At 41.6% G+C, this 27927-nt stretch overlaps 1 protein-coding gene across 3 annotated transcripts; it reads right to left on the bottom strand.

Annotated features, from left to right (window-relative positions):
* Window positions 1-765: 765 nt before the first annotated feature.
* Window positions 766-26954, bottom strand: MFRP (membrane frizzled-related protein). Of its 3 annotated transcripts, none has more exons than XM_072155607.1 (13): window positions 26860-26954; window positions 22663-22830; window positions 20510-20612; window positions 18653-18766; window positions 17179-17283; window positions 15299-15506; window positions 15100-15230; window positions 14901-15026; window positions 13635-13860; window positions 11751-11881; window positions 6979-7113; window positions 4402-4529; window positions 766-1598 (listed from the first exon to the last, which is right to left on the bottom strand). In XM_072155607.1, exons 2-13 carry the CDS (start codon window positions 22810-22812, stop codon window positions 1374-1376), a joined length of 1782 nt encoding a protein of 593 aa, XP_072011708.1. In that variant the 5' UTR covers window positions 22813-22830; window positions 26860-26954; the 3' UTR covers window positions 766-1373. The 3 variants fall into 3 exon arrangements, with proteins under 3 accessions (XP_072011708.1, XP_072011706.1, XP_072011707.1); XM_072155605.1 differs by having other exon boundaries at window positions 15100-15254; XM_072155606.1 differs by lacking the exon at window positions 26860-26954 and adding an exon at window positions 22979-23100 and having other exon boundaries at window positions 15100-15254.
* Window positions 26955-27927: the final 973 nt, after the last annotated feature.

The raw sequence follows: 27927 nt of genomic DNA on the forward strand, positions 1-27927 counted from the left end.
AAAAGAGCCACATGCACCACCAGCTAGTCCATTCATTTTTGGGTATAATGTATCCTTACATTACTAGTGGCATTATTGTGGCTACTGGTGGCTTATCATGGCTACTGGTGGCACTATTATGGCTACAGTGATTGGGCATCTTAACTAATGGCTGCTGGGGGCTGCTGGTGTGACTACTGGCTACTGTGGATACCTATGACTATTGGCTTCTGTATGCGGGCACTGTTACAATATGGGCTACTGTGTGGCTGCTGTAACTATGGTGGCAAGGGCGTGCATTAGTAGCCCGCAGCGCCGGACATCTTGTGATGCTGAATATAAGTTTCTTTTTTAGGTGATCCCGGCGTGTCAAGACCAGCAAAGACAAGCGTTGGTTAAGATGAACAAATCTCAGCAGCCTCCGTGGACTTCTGCTCCTCCCCATCCTCCACATAGGCATGCTGTGATTTCATGTGATCAGATAAATACATAGGGTAGATGTTGCAAATGTTACAGGATCTTAGATGATGTCAACCTGGTCACATGACTTTAAGTTCCCAGTGATGTAACTGTTTTGATTTGATTGTTTCTTTTACCATGGATAGCAAATATAAGATCAACACAGTCACGATGCCTGGGTCTATGAGTAAGTGTCCCTGGTTTATCCTGCTTAGTTTTAATGTTATATTTCCTTAGGCCTCTGGCCCTTCAAGTTTCGCGCCTATATTTCTTTTGATCTGGTTTTTCAGGCAACGCACACAAGGAAAATTTAGCAGGAAAGGATAATTCAAAGAGAACTGCTATTTATTCATCATAAATTAGAATTACAATATACTAAAACTATACATATAAATATAGGCATATATGCTGAGAAAATCATGAATCAGCAAATTGGCAGAGATTTATTAAAGTGTCTCTGTTTATTTTGCGCCTTTGAAATATGAAAGCTCTGCTGTTATTGGTTGCTCTGGGCAGAAAATCCAGTCATGGGCCTCATATGATGATAGCAACCAATCAGAGCTTAGCTTTCATTTTTCAAACAGCTTTGAACAAATAAAACCTGCGCTGTGATAGGACACATTGATGAAACTGTCAAAAACAACAAAGCTAAGCAACTAAACATGATGCAGCTTTTATTCCATACTTTGCCTTCGAAAAACGAAAGCTACGATGTGATTGGTTGCTGTTGAAAACATAAATCTCCCCCATTTCTCATATATTAAGCAGATTTGTACACTATACATTATAATAAAGCCATGTTCACATGGACATAAAGGTATTGCAGTCAGCCATGATGCATGATAACACAGACACAGCTTTACAGATCCGGTATCCGTAGATCCGATGCAGGTTTATCGCCATTAATATTCGTGAGGATGGATTGTGATGAATTTTTAGGGAATCACACAATCTGATTGCTGACTCTGGGTTGGTAGGTGGTCACAGTTAAAGGGCCATGACAGGCCGAGTTGCTCTAACTGTGTCAGACATAGATTCATTGCGTTAAGACAGACTGAGCGGCATGGCTTCAGTTCTCCGCCATCGGGGGAACAGCTGGGAAGCAGTAAGGCACACAGTAATGGACGCAAGGCGGGAAAACATGGCAGATCCTGAAGAATCTATCAGGGGGGAAAAAGAAGTGTGTTAGAGGGCATCACATCAACTACAGATGGTGTCCTGAGCGGGAAAAAAAAACCTAAAAATTTACATTTTCCTTAAAAACCCCCATCTATTTTGATCTCATTTGCATAACCCCTCCTACTTTCAACCTAGACAAATAGAGATTTATTTGTGACCAATGCAATATATTAGTCATAGATCCAGATGAGGTGACTGTGGTAATGTTCTTATTTATTGGTTATGATTGGCCTCCTTTCTTATAAAATAAACTAAATTATGCTAATAACCCTGAAGGGTTCTGGGTGGTGTTTCCAGAGCCCTTCCATGCTGTAGCTTCACAAGCTGTTACACTGTGCAGGAGCACTTTCCCCTCCCACTGTCTGCTGAAACTTTCCCTGCTGCCATGATAAAGCATCAGGCAGAAGGAGGGGGAAAGTACTGAAAGAGCAGGGGGAGGTGGAGCTACAGAACTGAGTTACTCTGGTAACAACCCCCAGAGCCCTTTAGGCTCATAAGCATAATGTTAAAAGCTGATTTTAGAACGAAGGAGGCCATGGATTACAAATATAAGAGGATTACCACAGTCACAGCCTGGATCTATGAGTATGTGTCCCTGGTTTATCATGATGGATTTTGATGGTAGACTTCCTTTAATTAACTTGGTATGTCACAAAAAGCCTCAAGATCTGCTGCTGACTGGTCACGCGACCCAGGGTTCCCTCAGGCTACAGAGAAAGTTTTCTAGGGTAAGTATAATATGGGTGATCTTATTCAAGTCTTGTACTTATCCGGGTAAACCTTTGTATTAGTGGCCAACCACTTTAAGGTGGATTTGTCATTGAAAAATGTAAAACATATGCCCATAAGACAAAAAAGAAGCCCTCATAAACCTCTTTTTGCTGTGGAGTCCAAAAACTTAAATGTAACTGATGTACCGATGTCAGAATTCACATTACCACATAATATCCGCTGCACTAACATCATCTGCTTTCTGAACGCCCCTGCACCTCATACACGCGGCTTCAGCTTCTATCCAGGAGGCTTTTAATGGAGCGGAATGAAGAAGAAACATGCCAGAGATCTTAAAGGCATCACATTTCCAAGAAGACATTAACGTTGGCGGTTTCATAAATTGATCCGTTTTACGGCTGACGCTCGGGGTATGAGATCAATGGTGCCGTCACGTAGCTGTGCCCTGTGTGTGCACCTCCAGCCGCTCTCTACGCTCCATTTCCTCCACGGCTAAATGTAGAGGGCTGGAGGAAATGAAGCGAAATCTTACTTATATGAGGAGGCGTCTCTGTGGTGTTCTGCGGCATTAAGCTCAGTACTCCAAAGTTTTATTTCTAGTAAAAGTTAAAATCCGAAAACGAAGACTGTAACGCACAATTACCTAAGCCTTGACATATCCATTTCACAGGGGAGACCCAGAGGCCCCATAGATACATTAGTAATGAGACCTCACACCATGGACACATGCAGCAGCAGCATAAGAATATGGAAAGCTTATCATCATTTTGACCTTAATGTGTAAAGGTTCTAGAGGCAACAATAGCAGATGTCAAATGCACACAGTGGTGTCAGAGCAGAGGGGCAAGTCAAATAGTCATGTCACAAAACAGGAGACGTCTAAACAGTGACATCATAGACCGTATAGTGATGTCACAGCAAAGGAGTAATGCAAATATTCATGTTGTCAATCAGACGTAGTACATACACATGTCACGGTACAGTGATAATGCACGCAGTGATGTCACAGTACAGGGATAATATACACAGTGAAGTCACAGTACAGGGATAATATACACACAGTGATGTCACAGTACAGGGATAATACACACAGTGATGTCACAGTACAGGATAATACACACAGTGATGTCACAGTACAGGGATAATACACACAGTGATGTCACAGTACAGGGATAATTCACACAGTGATGTCACAGGACAGAGATAATACACACAGTGATGTCACAGTACAGGGATAATATACACAGTGATGTCACAGTACAGAAATAATACACACAGTGAAGTCACAGTACAGGGATAATATACACAGTGATGTCACAGTACAGGGATAATACACACAGTGATGTCACAGTACAGGGATAATACACACAGTGATGTCACAGTACAGAAATAATACACACAGTGAAGTCACAGTACAGGGATAATATACACAGTGATGTCACAGTACAGGGATAATACACACAGTGATGTCACAGTACAGGGATAATACACACAGTGATGTCACAGTATAGGGATAATACACACAAGGATGTCACAGTACAGGGATAATACACACAGTGATGTCACAGTACAGGGATAATACACATAGTGATGTCACAGTACAGGGATAGTACACACAGTAATGTCACAGTACAGGGATAATACACACAGTGATGTCACAGTACAGGGATAATACACACAGTGATGTCACAGCACAGGGATAATACACACAGTGATGTCACAGTACAGGAATAATAAACTCAGTTTATTGATATCCTAGACACAATGAAAAAAGCAGTGTGCACAGTAACAACACAGATAAATAATGGTAATGTCAAATACTGGTATAATAGACCCGATGCCACAGAAGGAGAGGTTAAGCACCTATAGATGAAATCAAGAATCCTCATGAAATAAGACAGAATGTGATCACACATTCCTCCATCATCCATAGTCATTACTTACTGTTCCGTCCTATGGGTAGCATTGATATAATATTATGGATTGATAAAATTTAGAACAAGGAACATCATGTAGAAATTGCTTAGAGTATGAGAGACATAAGAGCACTACCTCATATCCTCTAACTTGGTCATTGGCTGCCGGCTGCTCGAGAAGAGAAACCCAGAGATTTGGAAATATAGTGAGAGAGTAGGACAGGCCCTGGCACAGAGGGACCTTTAGCGGCTGGCATGGGTTCTCTGCAGATAAGAACAAGACACAAGTGGGTACATCAAATGTGACACAACTTTGCAAATAGTCTTCAGTAGACACTCTATAACATTTCATGTACACAGCTCCTATGCAGAGATGTGCGTTACCATGGTAACAGACAACACACGTAATCTCATCCTGTAGTCATGTTTTGCTCTCTAGTCCATCAGCCACATTACTGACCTACAGGCACATAAGATTAGTTTGTAGACCAAGTCACATCTCTTCTCTAAGCCACACTTGGTTTGGTGTTGGCTAGACTAGGTACCTGCAGGAATCTTTGTTGTTCCCCTTCAACACCTGCAAAACTATTCAGACTTTCTGGTCAAATTCCCAGGTCAATGTCCTCACAATTATCTAGTGTTGGTGGTGGTAGCACTACTGGATCATGAAAATATTCAAGAATGTAGCCAAGGATCGTCACATGGAGAACATAGTCAGAAACAGCACCAAGGGTCAGAGCCCAGGTGTAGATCACCAGCCAAACAAAAACATTACGAGTCAAAATAAATATCCAGGAACAAGATTGTGTGAAGATCCAGTTCAGTCAAGATGAGGAGTCAGAGGAACCATGGAGAACATAGTCAGAAACAGCACCAAGGGTAAGAGTCAGGTGTAGATCACCAGGCAAACAAACCCAAGACAAGTCAAAATAAATGTCCAGAAACAAGGTAATTGAAGATACAGTTCAATCAGGAGTCTGGAGATGAGGAGTCAGAAGAACAACGGAGAACATAGTCAGAAACAGAACCATGGGTCAAAGCCAGGTGTAGACCAACAGGCACCAGACAAACAAACCCAAGACGAGTCAAAATAGATATCCAGGAACAAGATTGTGTGATCCAGTTCAATCAGGAGTCAAGATGAGGAGTCAGAAGAACCAAGGTAAATTCTTTAACCCCTTACCGACATGTGACGTAATAGTACGTCACAAGTCGGGTCCCGGTACATGGAGAGGGCTCGGGGGCCGAGCCCTCTCCATAGCCGGTAAGTCTTTGCTGCATATTGCAGCAAAGGCTTACCGGTAACACCCGCGATCGGTGCCAGCACAGATCGCGGGTGTTTTACCGTGGGCGCAGCCATCTTTCCGTGGATCGCCGCTTCCCGTGACGTCATCGGGAAGCGGAGATCCATCGCCATGGTAGCTTCGGGTCTCACGAAGACCCCAAGCTACTTCAGGTTAACTCAATCATTACAATGTGCTGTCAGCACATTGTAATGTATGAGTAGTAAAATCCCCATATACTGCCATACTGTAGTATGGCAGTATATAATAGGATCGTACAGACACCCTAGGGTTAAAGTACCCTAGGGAGTCTGAAAAATAGTAAAAATAAAAAAAAAGTTAAAATAAAAAAATTATAATAAAAAAACATAAAAATTCAAATCACCCCCCTTTCCCTAGAATTGATATAAATATAAATAAAAAGTAAAAATCATGAACACATTAGGTATTGCCGCATCCGAAAATGCCAGATCTATCAAAATATGATAACGTTTTTTCACTGCTTTTAACCCCGTAACGGAAAATCGCGCCCAAAGTCGAAAATGGCACTTTTTTGCCATTTAAAAAAAAATGTAAAATTCTATAAAAAGTGATCAAAAGGTTTTACAGTCCTAAAAAATAATAACATTGTAAACGTCATCAAAATCCACAAAAAACGACACCACCCACAGCTCTGTACACCAAAGTATGAAAAAGTTATTAGCGCCAGAAGATGGCAAAATCCCCCCAAAAAATTTTGTACTGGAGGTTTTCATTTTTTTAAATGTATGAAAACATTATAAAACCTATACAAATTTGGTATCCCCGTAATCGCACAGACCCAAAGAATAAATTAGACATGTCATTTGGGGTGCACAGTGAAATCCGTAAAATCCAAGCCCACAAGAATACGGCACAAGCGCGTTTTTTTACCAATTTCACTTCATTTGGAATTTTTTTCCCGCTTCCCGGTACACGGCATGGAATATTAAATACCACCATTTTGAAGTGTAATTTGTTACGCAGAAAATAAGCCATCACACAGCTCTGTACATGGAAAAATAAAAAAGTTACAGATTTTTGAATGTGGGCAGTGAAAAATGAAAACGCAAAATCGAAAAAGGGCCGAGGCGGGAAGGGGTTAAACAAAGTCTGAAGTAGTAAGAATAAATAGACTACCAAAGTCTACGATATGTCATACAAGAGCACCACGTTCTATGGCAACCAAAGATCATTGAACAGACAAGGCCAAGGCCAAACCTAAAAGCGCTGTGGCAGAGAGTGGAGAGTGTTGTGTGGTTCTGTGACCACCAGTGGAGACGACCACTGGAAGCGTCTGCAGTGAACAATAGTCTGTATCCATAGAGACACATAGATCTGCATTGGTGTTGCATATACGATAGTGGATTAATATTAATCAATTATCTGACACTGATAATAATTATTATTACCTGGTTCAGGATCGGGAACCACCAGACAACCTTGTTCATCCTGTCCATCATGGCAGTCCAGCCACCCATCACAGGCCCACTGCAACGGTACACACCTTCCAGCATCACATCTCAACTCTGTGGATCCACATTCATCTGAGGAATATTTACAACTCAGCAATGTCACAGTACAGAGATAATACACACAGTGATGTCACAGTACAGAGATAATACACACAGTGATGTCACAGTACAGAGATAACACACACAGTGATGTCACAGTACAGAGATAACACACACAGTGATGTCACAGTACAGAGATAGTACACACAGTGATGTCACAGTACAGAGATAATACACACAGTGATGTCACAGTACAGGGATAATACACACAGTGATGTCACAGTACAGGGATAATACACACAGTGATGTCACAGTACAGAAATAATACACACAGTGATGTCACAGTACAGAGATAATACACACAGTGATGTCACAGTACAGAGATAACACACACAGTGATGTCACAGTACAGAGATAACACACACAGTGATGTCACAGTACAGAGATAGTACACACAGTGATGTCACAGTACAGAGATAATACACACAGTGATGTCACAGTACAGGGATAATACACACAGTGATGTCACAGTACAGGGATAATACACACAGTGATGTCACAGTACAGAGATAATACACACAGTGATGTCACAGTACAGAGATAATACACACAGTGATGTCACAGTACAGAGATAATACACACAGTGATGTCACAGTACAGAGATAATACACACAGTGATGTCACAGTACAGGGATAATACACACAGTGATGTCACAGTACAGAGATAATACACACAGTGATGTCACAGTACAGAGATAATACACACAGTGATGTCACAGTACAGAGATAACACACACAGTGATGTCACAGTACAGAGATAGTACACACAGTGATGTCACAGTACATGGATAATACACACAGTGATGTCACAGTACAGGGATAATACACACAGTGATGTCACAGTACAGGAATAATACACACAGTGATATCACAGTACAGGGATAATACACACAGTGATGTCACAGTACAGGGATAATACACACAGTGATGTCACAGTACAGGAATAATACACACAGTGATGTCACAGTACAGGGATAATACACACAGTGATGTCACAGTACAGAGATAGTACACACAGTGATGTCACAGTACATGGATAATACACACAGTGATGTCACAGTACAGGGATAATACACACAGTGATGTCACAGTACAGGGATAATACACACAGTGATGTCACAGTACAGGGATAATACACACAGTAATGTCACAGTACAGGGATAATACACACAGTGATGTCACAGTACAGGGATAATACACACAGTGATATCACAGTACAGAGATAATACACACAGTGATGTCACAGTACAGAGATAAAACACACCGTGATGTCACAGTACAGGGATAATACACAAAGTGATGTAACAGTACAGGGATAATACACACAGTGATGTCACAGTACAGGGATAATAAACACAATGATGTCACAGTACAGAGATAATACACACAGTGATGTCACAGTACAGAGATAATACACACAGTGATGTCACAGTACAGGGATAATACACACAGTGATGTCACAGTACAGAGATAATACACACAGTGATGTCACAGTACAGCGATAACACACACAGTGATGTCACAGTACAGGGATAATACACACAGTGATGTCACAGTACAGGGATAATACACACAGTGATGTCACAGTACAGAGATAACACACACAGTGATGTCACAGTACAGGGATAATACACACAGTGATGTCACAGTACAGGGATAATACACACAGTGATGCCACAGTACAGGGATAATACACACAGTGATGTTACAGTGCAGGGATAATACACACAGTGATGTCACAGTACAGAGATAATACACACAGTGATGCCACAGTACAGAGATAAACCACACCGTGAGGTCACAGTACAGGGATAATACACACAGTGATGTCACAGTACAGGGATAATACACACAGTGATGTTACAGTGCAGGGATAATACACACAGTGATGTCACAGTACAGGGATAATACACACAGTGATGCCACAGTACATGGATAATACACACAGTGATGTTACAGTGCAGGGATAATACACACAGTGATATCACAGTACAGAGATAGTACACACAGCGATGTCACAGTACATGGATAATACACACAGTGATGTCACAGTACAGGGATAATACACACAGTGATGTCACAGTACAGGGAGAATACACACAGTGATGTCACAGTACAGGGATAATACACACAGTAATGTCACAGTACAGGGATAATACACACAGTGATATCACAGTACAGAGATAATACACACAGTGATGTCACAGTACAGAGATAAAACACACAGTGATGTCACAGTACAGAGATAAAACACACCGTGATGTAACAGTACAGGGATAATACACACAGTGATGTCACAGTACAGGGATAATAAACACAATGATGTCACAGTACAGAGATAATACACACAGTGATGTCACAGTACAGAGATAATACACACAGTGATGTCACAGTACAGGGATAATACACACAGTGATGTCACAGTACAGAGATAATACACACAGTGATGTCACAGTACAGAGATAACACACAGTGATGTCACAGTACAGGGATAATACACACAGTGATGTCACAGTACAGGGATAATACACACAGTGATGTCACAGTACAGAGATAACACACACAGTGATGTCACAGTACAGGGATAATACACACAGTGATGTCACAGTACAGGGATAATACACACAGTGATGCCACAGTACAGGGATAATACACACAGTGATGTTACAGTGCAGGGATAATACACACAGTGATGTCACAGTACAGAGATAAACCACACCGTGATGTCACAGTACAGGGATAATACACACAGTGATGTCACAGTACAGGGATAATACACACAGTGATGTTACAGTGCAGGGATAATACACACAGTGATGTCACAGTACAGGGATAATACACACAGTGATGTCACAGTACAGGGATAATACACACAGTGATGCCACAGTACATGGATAATACACACAGTGATGTTACAGTGCAGGGATAATACACACAGTGATGTCACAGTACAGAGATAATATACACAGTGATGCCACAGTACAGAGATAAAACACAATGTGATGTCACAGTACAGGGATAATACACACAGTGATATCACAGTACAGGGATAATAGACACAGTGATGTCACAGTACATGGATAATACACACAGTGATGTCACAGTACAGGGAAAATACACACAGTGATGTCACAGTACAGGGATAATACACACAGTGATATCACAGTACAGAGATAATACACACAGTGATGTCACAGTACAGGGATAATAAACACAATGATGTCACAGTACAGAGATAATACACACAGTGATGTCACAGTACAGAGATAATACACACAGTGATGTCACAGTACAGGGATACTACACACAGTGATGTCACAGTACAGAGATAATACACACAGTGATGTGACAGTACAGAGATAATACACACAGTGATGTCACAGTACATGGATAATACACACAGTGATGTCACAGTACAGGGATAATACACACAGTGATGTCACAGTACAGAAATAATACACACAGTGATGTCACAGTACATGGATAATACACACAGTGATGTCACAGTACAGGGATAATACATACAGTGATGTCACAGTGCAGGGATAATACACACAGTGATGTCACAGTACAGGGATAATACACACAGTGATGTCACAGTACAGAGATAGTACACACAGTGATGTCACAGTACAGGGATAATACACACAGTGATGTCACAGTACAGGGATAGTAGACACAGTGATGTCACAGCACAGAGATAATACACACAGTGATGTCACAGTACAGAGATAATACACACAGTGATGTCACAGTACAGGGATAATACACACAGTGATGTCACAGTACAGGCATAATACACACAGTGATGTCACAGTACAGGGATAACACAGACAGTGATGTCACAGTATAGGGATAATACACACAGTGATGTCACAGTACAGGGATAATACACACAGTGATGTCACAGTACAGGGAGAATACACACAGTGATGTCACAGTACAGGGATAATACACACAGTGATGGCACAGTACAGAGATAATACACACAGTGATGTCACAGTACAGGGATAATACACACAATGATGTGACAGTACAGAGATAATATACACAGTGATGTCACAGTACAGGGGTAATACACACAGTGATGTCACAGTACAGAGATAATACAAACAGTGATGTCACAGTACAGAGATAATACAAACAGTGATGTCACAGTACGTATAACAGTTTATGCAACACATTCATTAACTTAGTCTGGTGCATTTTTACCCTTCCTGTCTGAGCATCCTAAGCTAGCAATAATGGTTCCATATCTAATGGTAATGTCATGTTGTCCTGAGACATCATGGGTTTGATAACTTTTCTTTAGAATTGGAACTGATTTATTGAGACATTGTAAGTAAATGTGACCTTGTCTTTCCCAGCAGGTCTGATGCATTGGAGAACTTTAGGCTGAGACAAAGTTTGAGTTTGGCTCATGCACCCACCACCCAAGCCGGCCATTTAACACAGATCGTGTGTGTTTACTCTTTAAATACTCCAGGCAAAGCCGTCATTTTGCAGAGGATTGTCGCTCCACATGGCACCATCCACTTTTTGGATGTCGAGGCGTCACATGTCCAGACCAGGACTGATGCCTGGGATGTATTATATGCATTGTCACTTACTTTCTGTAGCATTGAAAGCTTTATATGTGGCAAAGAATCCTATGTCTGATATTTCCTCATCTGCTACAAACAAAACGGTCATCTGTGCCCCAGAGGAAGTCAGGGTGGGCGGGATGTCAGACCCACAGAACCTAAAAATGTTAGAAAGTAGGTGAAAAGTCCAACAAATACGCCCTGCTATCAGTGACAGTCTATGCACCAAATTTATCAACTAAGTCTGGTGCATTTTTACCCTCCCTGTCTGATTACTTGGGGTATGGAGAATATAGAGGGAGTGGATACTTACAGTGGATCCTAAGCTAGCAATGTTGGTTCAATATCTAAATGGCAATATCATGTTGTCCTGAGGCATCATGGGATTGATAGTACAGCAAAGAGAAAGAGTAAACTGGAAATCTAGGTGGTGTAGTTTATTTAAGCAGAGGAGAGACTACACTAAAAAGTAAGTGTTATCTGTATAAAGGAAGAGCAGTGTGATAGACTGTTCTTTACAATTAGTAAAATTAGAAATCTAAGCCATGTGTACCCAGCATACCTTTTTAAATCTGATGCATTTTCACCCTACCTGTATGTATACCTAGGATATGGAGAATTCAGAGGGAGAGGATAATCACTGTGCATTATTGGTCAGCATTGTTGGTCAGTACAGAGGCATCATGGGATTGATAGCACCACAGAGAGAAAGAACAAAATAGAAATCAAAATAGAGTAATTGATTTATTTAGAGGAGAAACTTCTCTGCAAAATAGTAAGTGCAGAATTAGGGATTTAAGCCATGTCCACCCAGAATACCTTATTTCTCTGACTATAAGGCGCACAAAAAATCCTTTGATTTTCTCAGAAATCAAAAGTGCGCCTTATAATCCAGTGCGCCTCATATATGAACCGAACTTACAGACAACAGCTGCCTTGAACTGTGCACAGTTCTGCCACCTGCTGGTCATACATCCTTATAATCAGGTGCGCCTTATATATGAACCTAAATGTTTTAGCAGACATCTTTTGATGGTGCGCCTTATAAACTGATGCGCCCTATAGTCCGAAAAATACAGTTCCTGTGTGATATGTCTGGTGCATTTTCACCCTCTCTGACTGTATACTTAGGGTGTGGAGAATATAGAGGGAGTGGATAATCATTGTGCATCTTGAGCTAGCATTGTTGGTTCAGTACTGAGGCATCAAGAGATTGATAGCATACCGAATAGAAAAAACTAAATGGAAATCAAAATAGAGTAGTTTATTTAAGCAGTACAGAGACTTCACTGCAAAAATGTAAATGCAGGATGTATAAAATAAGTCCATAGTGTGATATACCTGTCTTTATAATTAGCAAAATTTGAAATGTATGCCCTGTCCACCCAGCCTACCTGTGTGATAACGTCTTGTGCATTTTCCCCATCCCTAACTGTATACTTAGCGTATAGAGAATATATAGAGAGAGGATAATTGTGGTGCATCTTGAGTTAATATTGTTGGTTTAGTATCTAAATGGTCATATCATATTGTGATGAGGCATCATGGGATTGATAGCATAGAAAAGAGAAAGAGCAAACAGAAAATCTAGATAGTTTATTTAAGTAGAGGAGGGAATTTAATGTAAAATGTAAGGGCCGTATATATAAAAGTGTAAGAATGTATAAGTATATAAAAGAGTGTGATATACCGGTCTTTACAACTGGTAAATTGTGAATTAATTCCTGTCCATCGAGAATACCTATGGGCCAACCCTTATCTTTGAAGAGCTGCTAAATTTGTGAAACATTGGCCCTTTTTCAGACCTGAACATTTCCAAATTTGCCCAGACAGCTTTTTTAAGATAAGGGCCTATCAGAGCAGATGTGGGCCAGTAGGCAAGTATACATAAATGCTAGTATTTTTACTTACCTTCCCATTAAACTGGCGATTCCCATTCCAGCACTGTCATGGACCTCCACATAGTCAAAAGTGCAGCCTTTTTCTGATTCTAAGCTGAAATTCTGGAACTGAATCTGAATGATCAATCCATCAGGGACGGAGATAAGCCACCGACACACTGTTTTCCCGGGATATAGTTCCGGATGATTGGGTGAGAAGAAGGATCCCTGTAGATTAGTTAGCGAGCCCCCACAATCTAAAACCATATATATAAAATGTTATTCTGTCACCCGGAATTTATTCATGTTCATTTCCATGTTATGAGGGTTTGTGTTATATAGGATACAATACTTTTCTACAGTTCCTATTGGGAACCACCACCGTACATGGGGACATAGCTTACAACTTCTTCCTCCATCTCCTGCATAAGTTCCATTGGTGGAGGGTCCTAACTATATGAATAATAGCCAAAGGACCAGACTACCCATTTAGGGTGCCTCTATAGCGGTTTATAGCTCGATCCTCCCTCCAAATGCATACTTGCCTAGGACTACTCAGAATACGGATAGGGATGAAGCCAATGCCAGACATCACTAATGGTGACCTGTCTACAAATGAATCTGGAATGTTGATCTTTCCCAATTTTTTTTGTTATTACGGGAGAAAAGCTACCACTATTGGTGCCTGTAGGTGGCATGTCATGAAGGAGCTGGCCTTTTTACCTCATGTTTTTTTTGTAACGTGTATGTTAACGTGGGGACATGATATTAATTCTTATCTTTTACCTCATCATCCAGACTTTCCTATCCATAAAATGGCCGTAGATGGAAGGTCGTGCGATCTATCACCATCAGCAATCGCCCTGCTAGGACCTTGAATTTCATGAATGATATCATAAGGTCCTTGCTCATGGACAGATACAGATCACATGACCCTCCATCAGCGGCCATTTTATAGTCAGAAATGTCTGGCTGATGAGGTAAAAGGCTTCACTTTACATATCATGAAAGCGGAGCAGAATTTTTAATAGATGTATATTGGTAAATTACACAATATCCTGCCCCCCGCATCTATACACACATTACAAAACGTGAGGTAAAGTGGCCAACCCATTACAAGGATGTAGGTCAGCACACTAAGATACACATAAAATGCACACAAATACACATCAAATAGTTGGCTAAACCAAAATCATTGGGTTGGGGCAATTTTTTCACGTGTATATCTTGGTTTCTTGACATTTCATCTGTTTCAGTCATGTTGACATCATCCATAGCAAACCCTCCACAGACCTACCCCATTGTCTCTGGCTGCAGTTCTCCTCATCTTTCTGGTCAGCACAGTCAGGAATACCATCACACAAGGAAGGAAGTAGAAGGCAACGTCTTCCATCACACAAGAATTCATCCCAGGAGCAGCGCCCTTCCAAAAAAGAGGCCATCGGTGAAGAGGAAAAGCCAATATACCTTTATGAGTTATACCCAGACTTACCTACCCTGATTGACGTCAACCATTTCATACGTGGCAAGGAAGCCTGTGCCACTAGTGTGGTCATCAGATACAAATTGTACCTGCAACCAGTTGGATCTCGAAATGTAAGTGGTGGGCGCCACAGAACCGCAGAATCTGAAATCAGAGCGGGATCCATCACTGATGACATCATGTATATCCTCTGCATGACATGTAAATTTTACCTGCGTGATACATTTTCGTCTCGAAGCTCCAACCAGTCGAAGAGGCAAAATCCATAACGTCCCACGTCTAAGTCCATGACCTTCAGCTGGACAAGACGCCCCTCACCTGCCTCCAGCATCCAAGTACAGTGACAGTTCGGGGGGTAGTGGAAAGGATAATTTGGAGAACTTAATGATCCTGCAGATTCTCTTAAAAATCCACCACATGCTACAGAGAAACATAGGAAAAGGTCCTAAAAGTCATAAGTGTCATCTGAGAAACAAAACATTGTCACAACCTGCATGAGTGGATGCACAGCACTACAAAGCAAAGACTAATATCTATCACAGATCAAAAGGCAGACCCATTTACTTTGCTAACCACTAACTTTTTATCCTCAAAGTTTAAAAATAAATGATCCTACTATCTCCATCTTCATAGTGTTCTAACTACAGGCAGCATGTTATAGAGCAGGTGAAGCTGAGCAGATTGTATATAGTGTTCTAACTGCAGGCAGCATGTTATAGTGCAGGAGCAGCTGAACATATTGTACATAGTGTCCTAACTGCCAGCAGGTGAAAGAACAGGAGGATTAGAGCAGATTGTACACAGTGTCCTATCTGCAGGCAGCATGTTATAGAGCAGGAGGAGCTGAGCAGATTGTATATAGTGTCCTATCTGCAGGCAGCATGTCATAAAGCAGGAGCAGCTGAGCATATTGTACATAGTGTCCTATCTGCAGGCAGCATGTTATAGAGCAGAAGGAGCTGAGCAGATTGTACATAGTGTCCTATCTGCAGGCAGCATGTTATAGTGCCGGAACAGCTGAGCATATTGTACATAGTGTCCCACCTGCCAGTAGGTGAAAGAGCAGGAGGATTAGAGCAGATTGTACACAGTGTCCTATCTGCAGGCAGCATGTTATAGAGCAGGAGGAGCTGTGCAGATTGTATATAGTGTCCTATCTGCAGGCAGCATGTTATAGAGCAGGAGGAGCTGTGCAGATTGTATATAGTGTCCTATCTGCAGGCAGCATGTTATAGTGCAGGAGCAGCTGAGCATATTGTACATAGTGTCCTATCTGCAGGCAGTATGTTATAGAGCAGGAGGAGATGACCAGATTGTACATAGTGTCCTATCTACAGGCTGCATGTTATAGAGCAGGAGGAGATGACCAGATTGTACATAGTGGCCTATCTGCAGGCAGCATGTTATAGAGCTGGAGGAGCTGAGCAGATTGTACATAGTGTCCTATCTACAGGCAGCATGTTATAGAGCAGGAGGAACTTACCAAGGGCAGCAAGACCCATAATCAGAACAACAGAAATATATAGACACATGTTAATGATTCTATTAAAAAATAAATAAATGTATATATATAAAATTAGTATTTACAGTATTTAAAGAAAATCTACCATCAAATTCCAGCAAGATAAACGGGGGCACTGTGACTGTGTTGATTTTCTTATATTTGTTATCCTTGGCCTCTTTCCCTCTAAAATCAACTTTTCTAATAATGCGAATGAGACTGAGGGGCTCTGGTGGGTATCATCAGAGTCCCTCAGTGCTGCAGCTTCACAGGCTGTTACAATGAGCAGAGCAGGCCTCCCCTCCCCTGCACTTCCTGCTGCTGCTAGATTGCACAGGCAGAGGGAGGAGGGAAAAAGCAGAGGGCAGAACGCTCATTTTAACAGCTGGTGATGCTGCACCACGGAGAGTCTCCGGGAACACCATTAGCATAGTTATAAAAGTTGATTTTAGAAGGAAGGAGGCCATGGATAGCAGATATAAGAAGATTCCCACAGTCACTGTGCCTGGGTGTATGAGTAATGTCCCTGGTTTATCATGATGGATATTAATTGCAGATTTCCTTTAAAGTATGAAAAGAAGAGATACTAACCAGGAGGAGTTTCTGTATATTCAGTGATCACATTGGATTCCGGAGCAGTCGCTACACTCTGATTGGATAATAAAACCATTGCTTTCACATCATCAACTTTATATCCTGTGTGTCAGATAAGAGTTATACATGTTACACACAACGCACGTACAAGGTGCGCGCACACCCTGCTCCCGGGTCTCTCCTGTGTAAGACAATAGGGACCCTGCAGATAACCTGTAATAACAATATGCCAAGCCACCTGTCACATGGCTGCGGATTGGGTCATCTAACCCTTTACCACCACAGCCCTTTCTGTTGTTTTCAGTTTTTTTACACCCCATTCTTCCAAAAGTAACAGTGATCAAGTCCAAAATGGCAATGCACAGATAGTATGTGTTTTTGGTAGGTGTTTGCTGTATAATACAGCAGTCACCCGCCTTGTATGGAGTCTGTGAGCCTGTTCCATACAGCCGTGCATGTACAGCACTGGTCGCCAAGTGGTTTAACTGCATTGGGTTGAGCTGCAGTACTACACACAACCTGTGGACTGGTGTGGCGCTGTTTCTGTAAGAAAGCAGCCATGTCTTTTGAATCTTGGACGACACCTTTAATTTCTTTATTATTTCAGACCTATGCGTCCAATAGTGTCATTATAAAACATCTTACAGTAAGTAATTATAAGGACGGATGTGCCTATTGTACAGTAAATACTCGTTCCCACACACAATTATTCGGCCTGGGAAGATGATATTCCCATCTGGATCTGCTGGTTGTTTACTGATGGAGTAATTCATTCTGGTTTTGAAAGCAACAAACAAGATGTGATGTTATTTTCGGAGCCTGAGTCTGAACATTCAGGAATTAATAGGTTTTCCATTAAAAATCAAAGATCTTAAAAGCTTTTTTCTACGATGGAGGCGGCAAGGCGTCATTCACCGACCCTGAGTGTTTCAAGGACTGGGATAGTCAATGCCCTACCACATTGGGGGTCATTTACTAAGGGCCCGATTCGCGTTTTCACGACGTGTTACCCGAATATTTCCCATTTGCGCCCATTTTCCCTGTATTGTCCCGGGATTTTGGCGCACGCGATCGGATTGTGGCGCATCGGTGCCGGCATGCACGCGACAGAAATCGGGGGGCGTGGCCGAGCGAAAACATGACGGATTCGGAAAAACCGCCCCATTTAAAAAAAAGAAGTGTCGCGGGACTTGCACTTACCTTCACCAGGTATAGGCCGGTGAATTTCAGTGCATTCCGGCGGACCTCGGGGGAACTTCAGCGCAGCAGCGCCACCTGGTGGACGTCAGAGGAACTACCTTAGTGAAACGCCGGAAGACCCGAATCCACCGCAGAGAACGCGCTGCTGGATCGCGAATGGGCCGGGTAAGTAAATCTGCCCCATTGTATCTTGCAGAATATGTGTACTTTTTTAGTATTAGGCTTTGGTCCACATGTGAAAGATGAAATCTAAGATTTGTCCATTACTTACTGTTCATCAGAATCCCCATTGTCAGGCTAAAAATCAACACAAAGACCAGAGCAATGGCGGCGATGACGAGGATGCAGAGGCGATTTGTCTGAAGCCTTCTGCTCTGTAGAGAAACTAATGAGAAGAATTATGAAGTTGCTTATATACCAATAACCTTTATCCAAGCCTTCAATGACCACCTAAACTACCACCAAATTTTATACAGAGAAGCACTTTCACCCATGGAAACCCTGTACATCTGTTCCTGCTCTCAATACATATGTACATAAGAACCTTTTAAGGACCTTGGAAGGTCCCCCAAAGGTCCTGAAACCGCAGATGGAAAGCAGACAGAAGGGACACATCCTCCATTCCCCAAGAAGCTGATTCTGGTACCAGATGTAAGAAGTGATTCCAGACTTGTAGGGGCTATAATATTCATACAGCCCAGGCCCCAGGGCAGTCTTATTCCTGCTTGCCAGCCCCCGTGCTTCTGATTACTGGGGATCCTGTAGATAGGATGTATATTTTGGATATGAAAAATCCCCTTTTAGGTGTATTTTATTGAAAATAATATCCTGATCTGTGGGGATGTATCCTTATAAGACCCATCAAAATTGTCGGAATGGGGTTCCCTGGGCCCTCCAAATAATGATTTTAGGGGCCCACTCTTGGAAAAAAAACAGCCAATAAATTGGGTTGTCTACTTATTGACCTCGTTGACCCATTAGCCTGTACCTACCACAGGATCCTCTAGTACTCGGGTGGGCCAGTCCGACTCAACCAATAGCAATCATGAGAATAAAGAACCCGTATACCGTATTTTAAAGACAAGCCTAGTTACCATTTTTAGGGTAGTTTCATAAACAATTTTGTGGCAGATTTGCATGCCACTTTTTTCGAGTCAAACCAAAAAATAGTCAAGAAGACAAGAAGATTATTAAATTTAAGGGAATGATTGAAACAATGGTTTCCATTCTGCTCTGATTTGAGCTTAAAAAAAACCTATGTGTGTGTGAAAACCCATTATCTGGAGTATAAATTAAACATAAGAGCATAAAAATAAACTAAGGTCCTTGCAATTTTTGGTAAAAATTTTCTTTGTAATTTTGGTAATTAATTAGTTGCATTTAACCAAAATTTTGGCATCCTTTTTCCAATAAAGTTTGGAACCAGAAGCCAATATTCTAGTGTGTGTACATAAGGAGTACAGAAACTAGTGTTCTAGATCATTATTGACTTTCTTGAGTCAGTATCCTCTGCAGTATCTGTCTGCAAATTTGCAGTCCTCTCTAAACTGGTGGGTGGAGACCTAGCTGCTGTAACTCACTACTCCCGCTCCCTTCTCCATACAGCTCTATGTAATCTGGTGCTTTTGTCTGTCTATTAATACTACATTAAGCAAAGATTTTTAAAGTGAAACCATTAGGAGAATAGTAGGAGATTGGTAGGAAGGATGATACGAGCCAAAGTAAGGCTACATTCACACTGCCGGTGGGTACGGCGGGCACACAACAGTGCCGGGGAGAGGAGAAGGAGGAGCGTCGCTCACCCCCGCCCCTCTCCATAGGAATATATGGAGCACGGCGCCGTACTCCGTCGAAAGATAGGACATGTCCTATCTTTCTACAAGGTTCGGAGTGGTATGGTGCCGCACGTGTGCTCCTCCATACCACTCCCGTTGGGTGCCCTGTGCCCATTACCGTCTGTGGGGGACGTATATCGGCCATACTGTATATACGTCCCCCATACGTTCATCTGAATGTAGCCTAGGTGTAGAAAGAAGAACTTTAGTCTCCTAAGTGATTTTCACCGAAATTGTGGTGGTTATTTGTCTTACAGAAAAGAAGTAACATTTATTTTTCAGATTTCTCTTACCAGTGCTGACCTGACAAGAATATTGGACAAAATCTCTATCTGCAGGTGATCCTGTTGTCAGGAGTTCTGGTACCGGGTCAAAGACGAGGTTACAGTACTTCACCTGTCATGGATGGGAAAACTCACATGGAATGATCAGAAGACAACGCTCTACCCAATGCTAAATAGTTTTACTCCAGAAAATTAGCCATGAAAGGGGACATTGGACATAGCCAATTTGCAACCATGTGGTGTCTGGTTTTCCCAGATCCTTATAGGCTATAGTCCAGTGTTAGCATAGAAATCCCATGGTCTGCAAGATTCATGCTTCTAATTTATGATAAAGTATGTGCCTTGTCATAAATTAGGGTGGGAAATACAAGGGTCTTTAAAACCGACTTCAAAAAGTCCAGTCTTGGTAAAATTCTCCTCTCGACACTCCATAGCATTGAAAGAATGTTTCTGTCTCCTATGTTAAATAAAGTTTTGGTCAGTCCCATAGGCTGTGAATTGAGTGGTGGCCAGGGCGGCCTACTACTGTGCCTATCTATCTCTGTCAATCCCATAGGCATCAAACTACCATGAGGAACCTACTATCAGAAGTAGATGTGACGGTAGATTCCTCCCGCCTGCCTCTGCCCTAAACTGAAATTTAATAATCCTGGAACCTAATTGTTAAAAACTTTATTTTAATAATATGTAAATTAACTGCAGAGGCCTCTGCAGTTGAAGAATATGGTTTCCTATTTGAGGGATTCACAAGAACTGAAATTTGCCAAAAATATCATTTTATTTAGGAGATCTATTGACGACTACATTATTATTTGGAAATGCAAAAGGAAGATTTAGAAAATTTTATGAAATATATTCATATAAATAGTTTAATTTAAAATTGACATATGAGAAAGGGAAGGAGAAAATTAGCTTTTGGATTTAGAACTTTTAAGAGAAAATTATGTTGTTCAAATGAGAAATTATTCCAAGTCTGTTGACAGCTTTATTAAATTTAAAGGAAACCTACCATTTGATTTGGTGCATTATGAAGCAAACATACCTTGAGAATGCTGTAGCTACACTGATGCAGGATCATATCTTGGTTAATCCCTGTACTGAGAGGTTTTGCTGATAAAACAGATATAACATTATGATAATGAAGCTCTGTCGCTTCTATGGCTCCTTCAGCCTTGGTTCAGAGCTTGTCCTAGCACGTGGGTTTTTCTCTGCAGGAGAGGATAATGCAATCACTTTTCTCCCTGTCAGACAGAATAATCTATTGCTGCACCATCCCCCAGCTGCTGTGTATGAGTCATACTTGACTAACCTCCATTTATAATTACAAGCTCAGTGTGTAATGTGTTTATGTAGGCAGCCATCCTGACCCAGCTTTCCCAAGGTACTGAATGTTATAATTTTTTCTGTTATAGTTTTTTTCAGCAAAACCACTCAGCTCAGGGATTAACCAAGATATGATCCTGCATCAGTGTAGCTACAGCATTCTCAAGGTGTGTTTGCTTCATAATGCATCAAATCAAATGGTAGGTTTCCTTTAAATTAAGCCACCCAAAATAAATATTTAGTTAAAAACTATGATTAAAAAGCATTGCCCTTATCCCTAGAAGGTTCCTATCCATGGCTGCAATGTTGAAAAATCATATAATATAGAATATGGTATAATAGCAGGAGAATAGCAGAGGGTGAGGCGGTGATGTTACCGGCTCTCTTAGCATAGTGTTGGCGTGTCAATCAGCCAGCGGTGTGCATAAATTAATTAAAAGACGCTCGTTGCCTCAGGGTTATTTGCATATGATATAATGCTCTATTCTTACGAGGCCTCGGCATTCTAAAATATGACAAAAGAAGGTTATTGCTGTTTGGGGTTGGATGGGGAGGGGATTGGACGGGGAGGGGAGTATAAACATCTACCATCAGGTTATCTGGTGGTAGATGTCCTTTAATAGACATTTTTGTCGTTTGCTCACATAGAACCGTGAATCACAACTAAAGAATAACATTGAATCTGGAAATGCTAAGCACTAACTTCTTAAATGAAGCAGATTACTGATGAAGAAATAATCCAAATCAAAATCCCAAAAAGTACAACAATGGGGCCTTGTGTGTCCGGATCCTGGGCCCTGAATAATTCTGTGTCTTTTGGAAGAAGGTTTGTGTCTTACCTCATCTTCAGACATCCCGTAGAGAGAGATACAACTGTGTTCACTCATTGCTTGTTCCTGACGGATAAGTTCTGCTTCTCCGGATCCTCCAGGTTCTGGGTTTGAGGGATGTAAGGTTACCCAGCTCTGGATATGCCGTGTTATGGTCATGATGGAGGCGAAGAGATTCTGTAAGATCAATGGATGCTCCTATGATGACTAGAAAACAGAACCTAATATTGTCACTTTCTTGTCCTAACTTGAGGGCTTTGGTTATGAAACTTGTGCTCTGCGTTCTCCGGTATATATCAAATTGTCCTGTTGTCTGTATACCTACCTCCCAGGTCTCCAGCTACTTCATTATTGTTGCCTGGTTCCCACCGCTCCGAGAGTCCTAGTCCAATCTCTGTGGCCAATCACCAACATTCCACATTCCGAACATAGATTTCAGTTTGCTGTTCCATTACGGGTAATGTCTGGTTATTACCCTGAGGTAACCCCACGCATAAACATCACACAGGTCTGGTAACTAGAAGCCACAACTCTTTGTTCTCCATAGGTTCCTCTATTAATTCCTCATGAACTTGGCACAGGGACACAGTGGCGTAACTAGTAGAGACAGGGCCCCCTAGCAGGCTACTACAAGGGGCCCCCCTTCCCACTTAAAAAATATACATATTAGTATACTCACATATGCGAGTTACAATCACATATAAATATACTCATGTGCATATACACATACATACAGTGCCATATGCAACAAACTCACATACAGAGTATACAGACACCATATACACATCACAAATGCAGCATATATCCATCACAGTATATGTTATATACATATTATGCTGGACAATGTGCAGTACAATATAGATAAAATGGTGCACATCCTCCATTCTTTATTGTGTCAGGTCAGATGACGGGGCCCCCTGACACTGTGGGCCCCATAGCAGCTGCTATGGCTGCTACCACTGTAGTTACGCCCCTGCTTATGGGGATTACATGGCTTGCACAGGTATTTAACAAGTGTCTGTGCTGGGATTTTGGCGCAATCCTTTTTTGGCGCAGATGCGCTGGCTTTCATGGAACACAAATCAGGGGGCGTGCCGTTGGACGATCCGACTGATTCGGACTGAGAGCAGGATTTAACTTTCAAATTATGTTACAAGACAATGCACTTACACTTACACTAAAAAGAAGGTGAACTCTGTCGGACCTGAGCGGGGAAGCGACACATGCAGGATATCGGTGCACGATCTTAGCCCCGGCACCCCTGAGCACGACAGTGGCGAAACATGTCAGGGTGGGGGCTTTAGCATTGTACTTAGGTCTATTTTAGCACCTCAGTTAGACAGACTAGTATAGCGTGTGATGGATCAACAAGATTTTTCACTGTTCAATTGATATAGTGGTGACTTCTAAGAGCTAGTTTAGCACCGATAGACAAAGCCAATATCACTAGGCGCTGCACTGAGCAGGATTAGTCTAGAATTCGGTAACAGTCTCTCTATCTATAGATTTTCAGAGCGAATACAGAATAAAACAGAACAGTTGATCAATGTTTAATAAACAAATTGGGTAATATGAGAACAGTGACCCCTAGTATTACTAGGTCTCCGATGTATCACTACAAAGATATACTGTATTTTTCAGACTATAAGGCGCACAAAAAATCCTTTCATTTTCTCAGAAATAAAAGTTGCGCCTTATAGTCCAGTGCGCCTTATATATGAACCGTACTTACAGACAACTGCTGCCTTGAATTGTGCACAGGTCTGCCACCTGCTGGTCATTCATCCTTATAATCAGGTGTGCCTTTTAGTCCAGTGCGCCTTATATATGAACCGTACTTACAGACAACAGCTGCCTTGAACTGTGCACAGGTCTGCCACCTGCTGGTCATTCATCCTTATAATCAGGTGCGCCTTATAATCCGGTGCGCCTTATATATGAACCTAGACGTTTTAGCAAGCATTTATTGATGGTGCGCCTTATACTCCGGTGCGCCTTATAGTTCAAAAAATACTGTATTACAGTGAGAAATATTGGAAATTTACTCACTATATGTAAAATAAAAATAATGTTGCACAGTACTGTGCTGTGCCCATATATACAGGATAAGAGTAGTAGTACTGTGCTGTGCCCATATATACAGGATAGGAGTAGTAGTACTGTGCTGTGCCCATATATACAGGATAGGAGTAGTAGTACTGTGCTGTGCCCATATATGCAGGATAGGAGTAGTAGTACTGTGCTGTGCCCATATATACAGGATAGGAGTAGTAGTACTGTGCTGTGCCCATATATACAGGATAAGAGTAGTAGTACTGTGCTGTGCCCATATATACAGGATAAGAGTAGTAGTACTGTGCTGTGCCCATATATACAGGATAAGAGTAGTAGTACTGTGCTGTGTCCATATATACAGGATAGGATTAGTAGTACTGTGCTGTGCCATATATACAGGATAAGAGTAGTAGTACTGTGCCCATATATAGGATAAGTGTATTAGTATACAGGATAGCAGCAGTAGTAGTAATGTGCTATACCCATATATAAAGGATAGAATAAGCAGTACCTCACTGTACCCATTTTACAGCATAAGAATTGAAGAACTGTACTGTGCCCATATACACAGGATAGGAGTAATACTACTTTGCTTTGTCCATAAATAAAGGATAGTAGTAGTAATATGTGTTATAGTACTGTACCATACTCATATATACAGGCTATGAGTAGTAGTAATATGCTATTTCAATATATACAGCATAGGTGTGGTAGTGCTATTCCATACCCATATATACAGGATAAGTTTACTAGTACTGTGCTGTGCCCATATATACAGCATAGGTGTATTTGTCCTGTGCTGTGCTCATATATACAGGATAGGAGTAGGAGTAATGTTCTGTGCCTATATATTCAGGATAGGGGAAGTAGTATTAGGCTGCACAGATATATAGTAGTAGTACTGTTCTGTGCCCATATATACAGGATAGGAGTAGTAGTACTGTGCTGTGCCCGTATATAAACTATACATGTAGGACTACTATCATGTGCCCATGCATAGAGGAGAGGAGTAGTAGTACTGTGCTGTGCTGATATATACAGGATAGGAGTAGTAGTACTGTGCTTTGCCCATATATAAAGTATACATGTAGAAGTACTATAATGTGCCCATGTATAGAGGAGAGGAGTAGTAGTACTGTGCTGTGGAGATATATACAGGATAGGAGTAGTAGTACTGTGCTGTGCCCATATATAAAGTATATATGTAGAAGTACTATAATGTGCCCATGGATAGAGGAGAGGAGTAGTAGTACTGTGCTGTGGAGATATATACAGGATAGGAGTAGTAGTACTGTGATGTGCCCATATATAAAGTATATATGTAGAAGTACTATAATGTGCCCATGGATAGAGGAGAGTAGTAGTAGTACTGTGCTGATATACACAGGATAGGAGTAGTAGTACTGTGCTGTGCCCATATATAAAGTATATATGTAGAAGTACTATAATGTGCCCATGGATAGAGGAGAGGAGTAGTAGTACTGTGCTGTGGAGATATATACAGGATAGGAGTAGTAGTACTGTGATGTGCCCATATATAAAGTATATATGTAGAAGTACTATAATGTGCCCATGGATAGAGGAGAGTAGTAGTAGTACTGTGCTGATATACACAGGATAGGAGTAGTAGTACTGTGCTGTGCCCATATATAAAGTATATATGTAGAAGTACTATAATGTGCCCATGGATAGAGGAGAGGAGTAGTAGTACCGTGCTGTGCAGCTATACACAGGATAGGAGTAGTAGTACTGTGCTGTGCAGATATACACAGGATAGGAGTAGTAATACTGTGCTGTGCAGATATACACAGGATAGGAGTAGTAGTACTGTGCTGTGCAGATATACACAGGATAGGAGTAGTAGTACTGTGCTGTGCAGATATACACAGGATATAACAGCATTTGTTCCTTATAGTCTCATAGACCCAGTGTTCTAGTAATTCCTATGACACCATCATACAAGGTCATCATAGTCGTCTCCTGAAATGTATCTGTGATGTCATTGAAGAAGTATAGAAACAAATTGTACACATTGTTACTACAGGCATCGCAGATACACCTGTGATTAGGAGAACACGCTAACATAAAAAACATGCTAAGGTTATAGTGTTCCAGTCGCCTGTCTGAACAGTGGCGTAGCACAGTACTCACCGGCCCTGGATTCCAGCAAAGATTTTCTGTAGTTGTGAAAGCCTGTAAGCCTGATGCAGAGTGCCAGAGCCAGGCAGGGGTCTGCGAGAGTCTAATCCCAGTCATGTGAGTGACCCTCCCTATACTGCCCAGGAGTGTTTACTACTATGTGTATCCATAAATTCCTCAGACGCTTCATCCCTTTATTATTGCCTTATTCCAGAGACTGGACAGATATTCAGATTACGCAGCGATGCATAGAGCATGTCAAATCAGTCCCTGTCCCCAATGGGGCTCACAATCTAATCAACCTACCAGTATGTTTTAGAGTGTGGGAGGAAACCGGAGGACCCGGAGGAAACCCACACAAACTCTTTGCAGATGTTGATTTGGATGGGATTTGAACCCAGGTCCCTAGTGCTGCAAGGCTGTAATGCTAACCACTCAGCCACTATGCTGCCCCAGGTGATAGCAGCATTGTGTAGGGCACTTTATAAGTGAGCTGGTAGAGGGGTCTGACTGCTGGGGCTCCTACTGACCTTGAGCAGATGAGTCATTTTATTCCATTTAAAGGGTTCAGCAAGTCGCACAGTCTCACCATTCCAAATGTAGGATTCAACCAGAAGTGTGTAAGAGCAGAGGGGTTGGGGATGTGCAGATGTTCAAAGCAGAGAGCTAAGAGCACAGCAGGGTGAGGAAATGTGTTGTAAATTAGGCATAAGCCGTCTGAAGATTTGGGGTTACTCTTCTGTTTATGGTACATTTCATGCCACAAACTACATTATAGAACAGGAAGTAAAAGTAACAGAGTATATTATCCCAATACTGTAATATCACAGTGTGTATTACCTTTTACTGTGACATTACTGTGTGTATTATCCCTGTACTGTAACATCACTGTGTGTATTATCTCTGTGCTGTGACATCACTGTGTGTATTATCTCTGTGCTGTGACATCACTGTGTGTATTATCCCTGTACTGTGACATCACTGTGTGTATTATCTCTGTGCTGTGACATCACTGTGTGTATCAGCCCTGTACTGTGACATCACTGTGTGCATTATCCCTGTACTGTGACATCACTGTGT

Source organism: Engystomops pustulosus, chromosome 6 (assembly GCF_040894005.1).
Source record: "Engystomops pustulosus chromosome 6, aEngPut4.maternal, whole genome shotgun sequence".
In the NCBI taxonomy this organism is placed as follows: domain Eukaryota; kingdom Metazoa; phylum Chordata; class Amphibia; order Anura; family Leptodactylidae; genus Engystomops; species Engystomops pustulosus.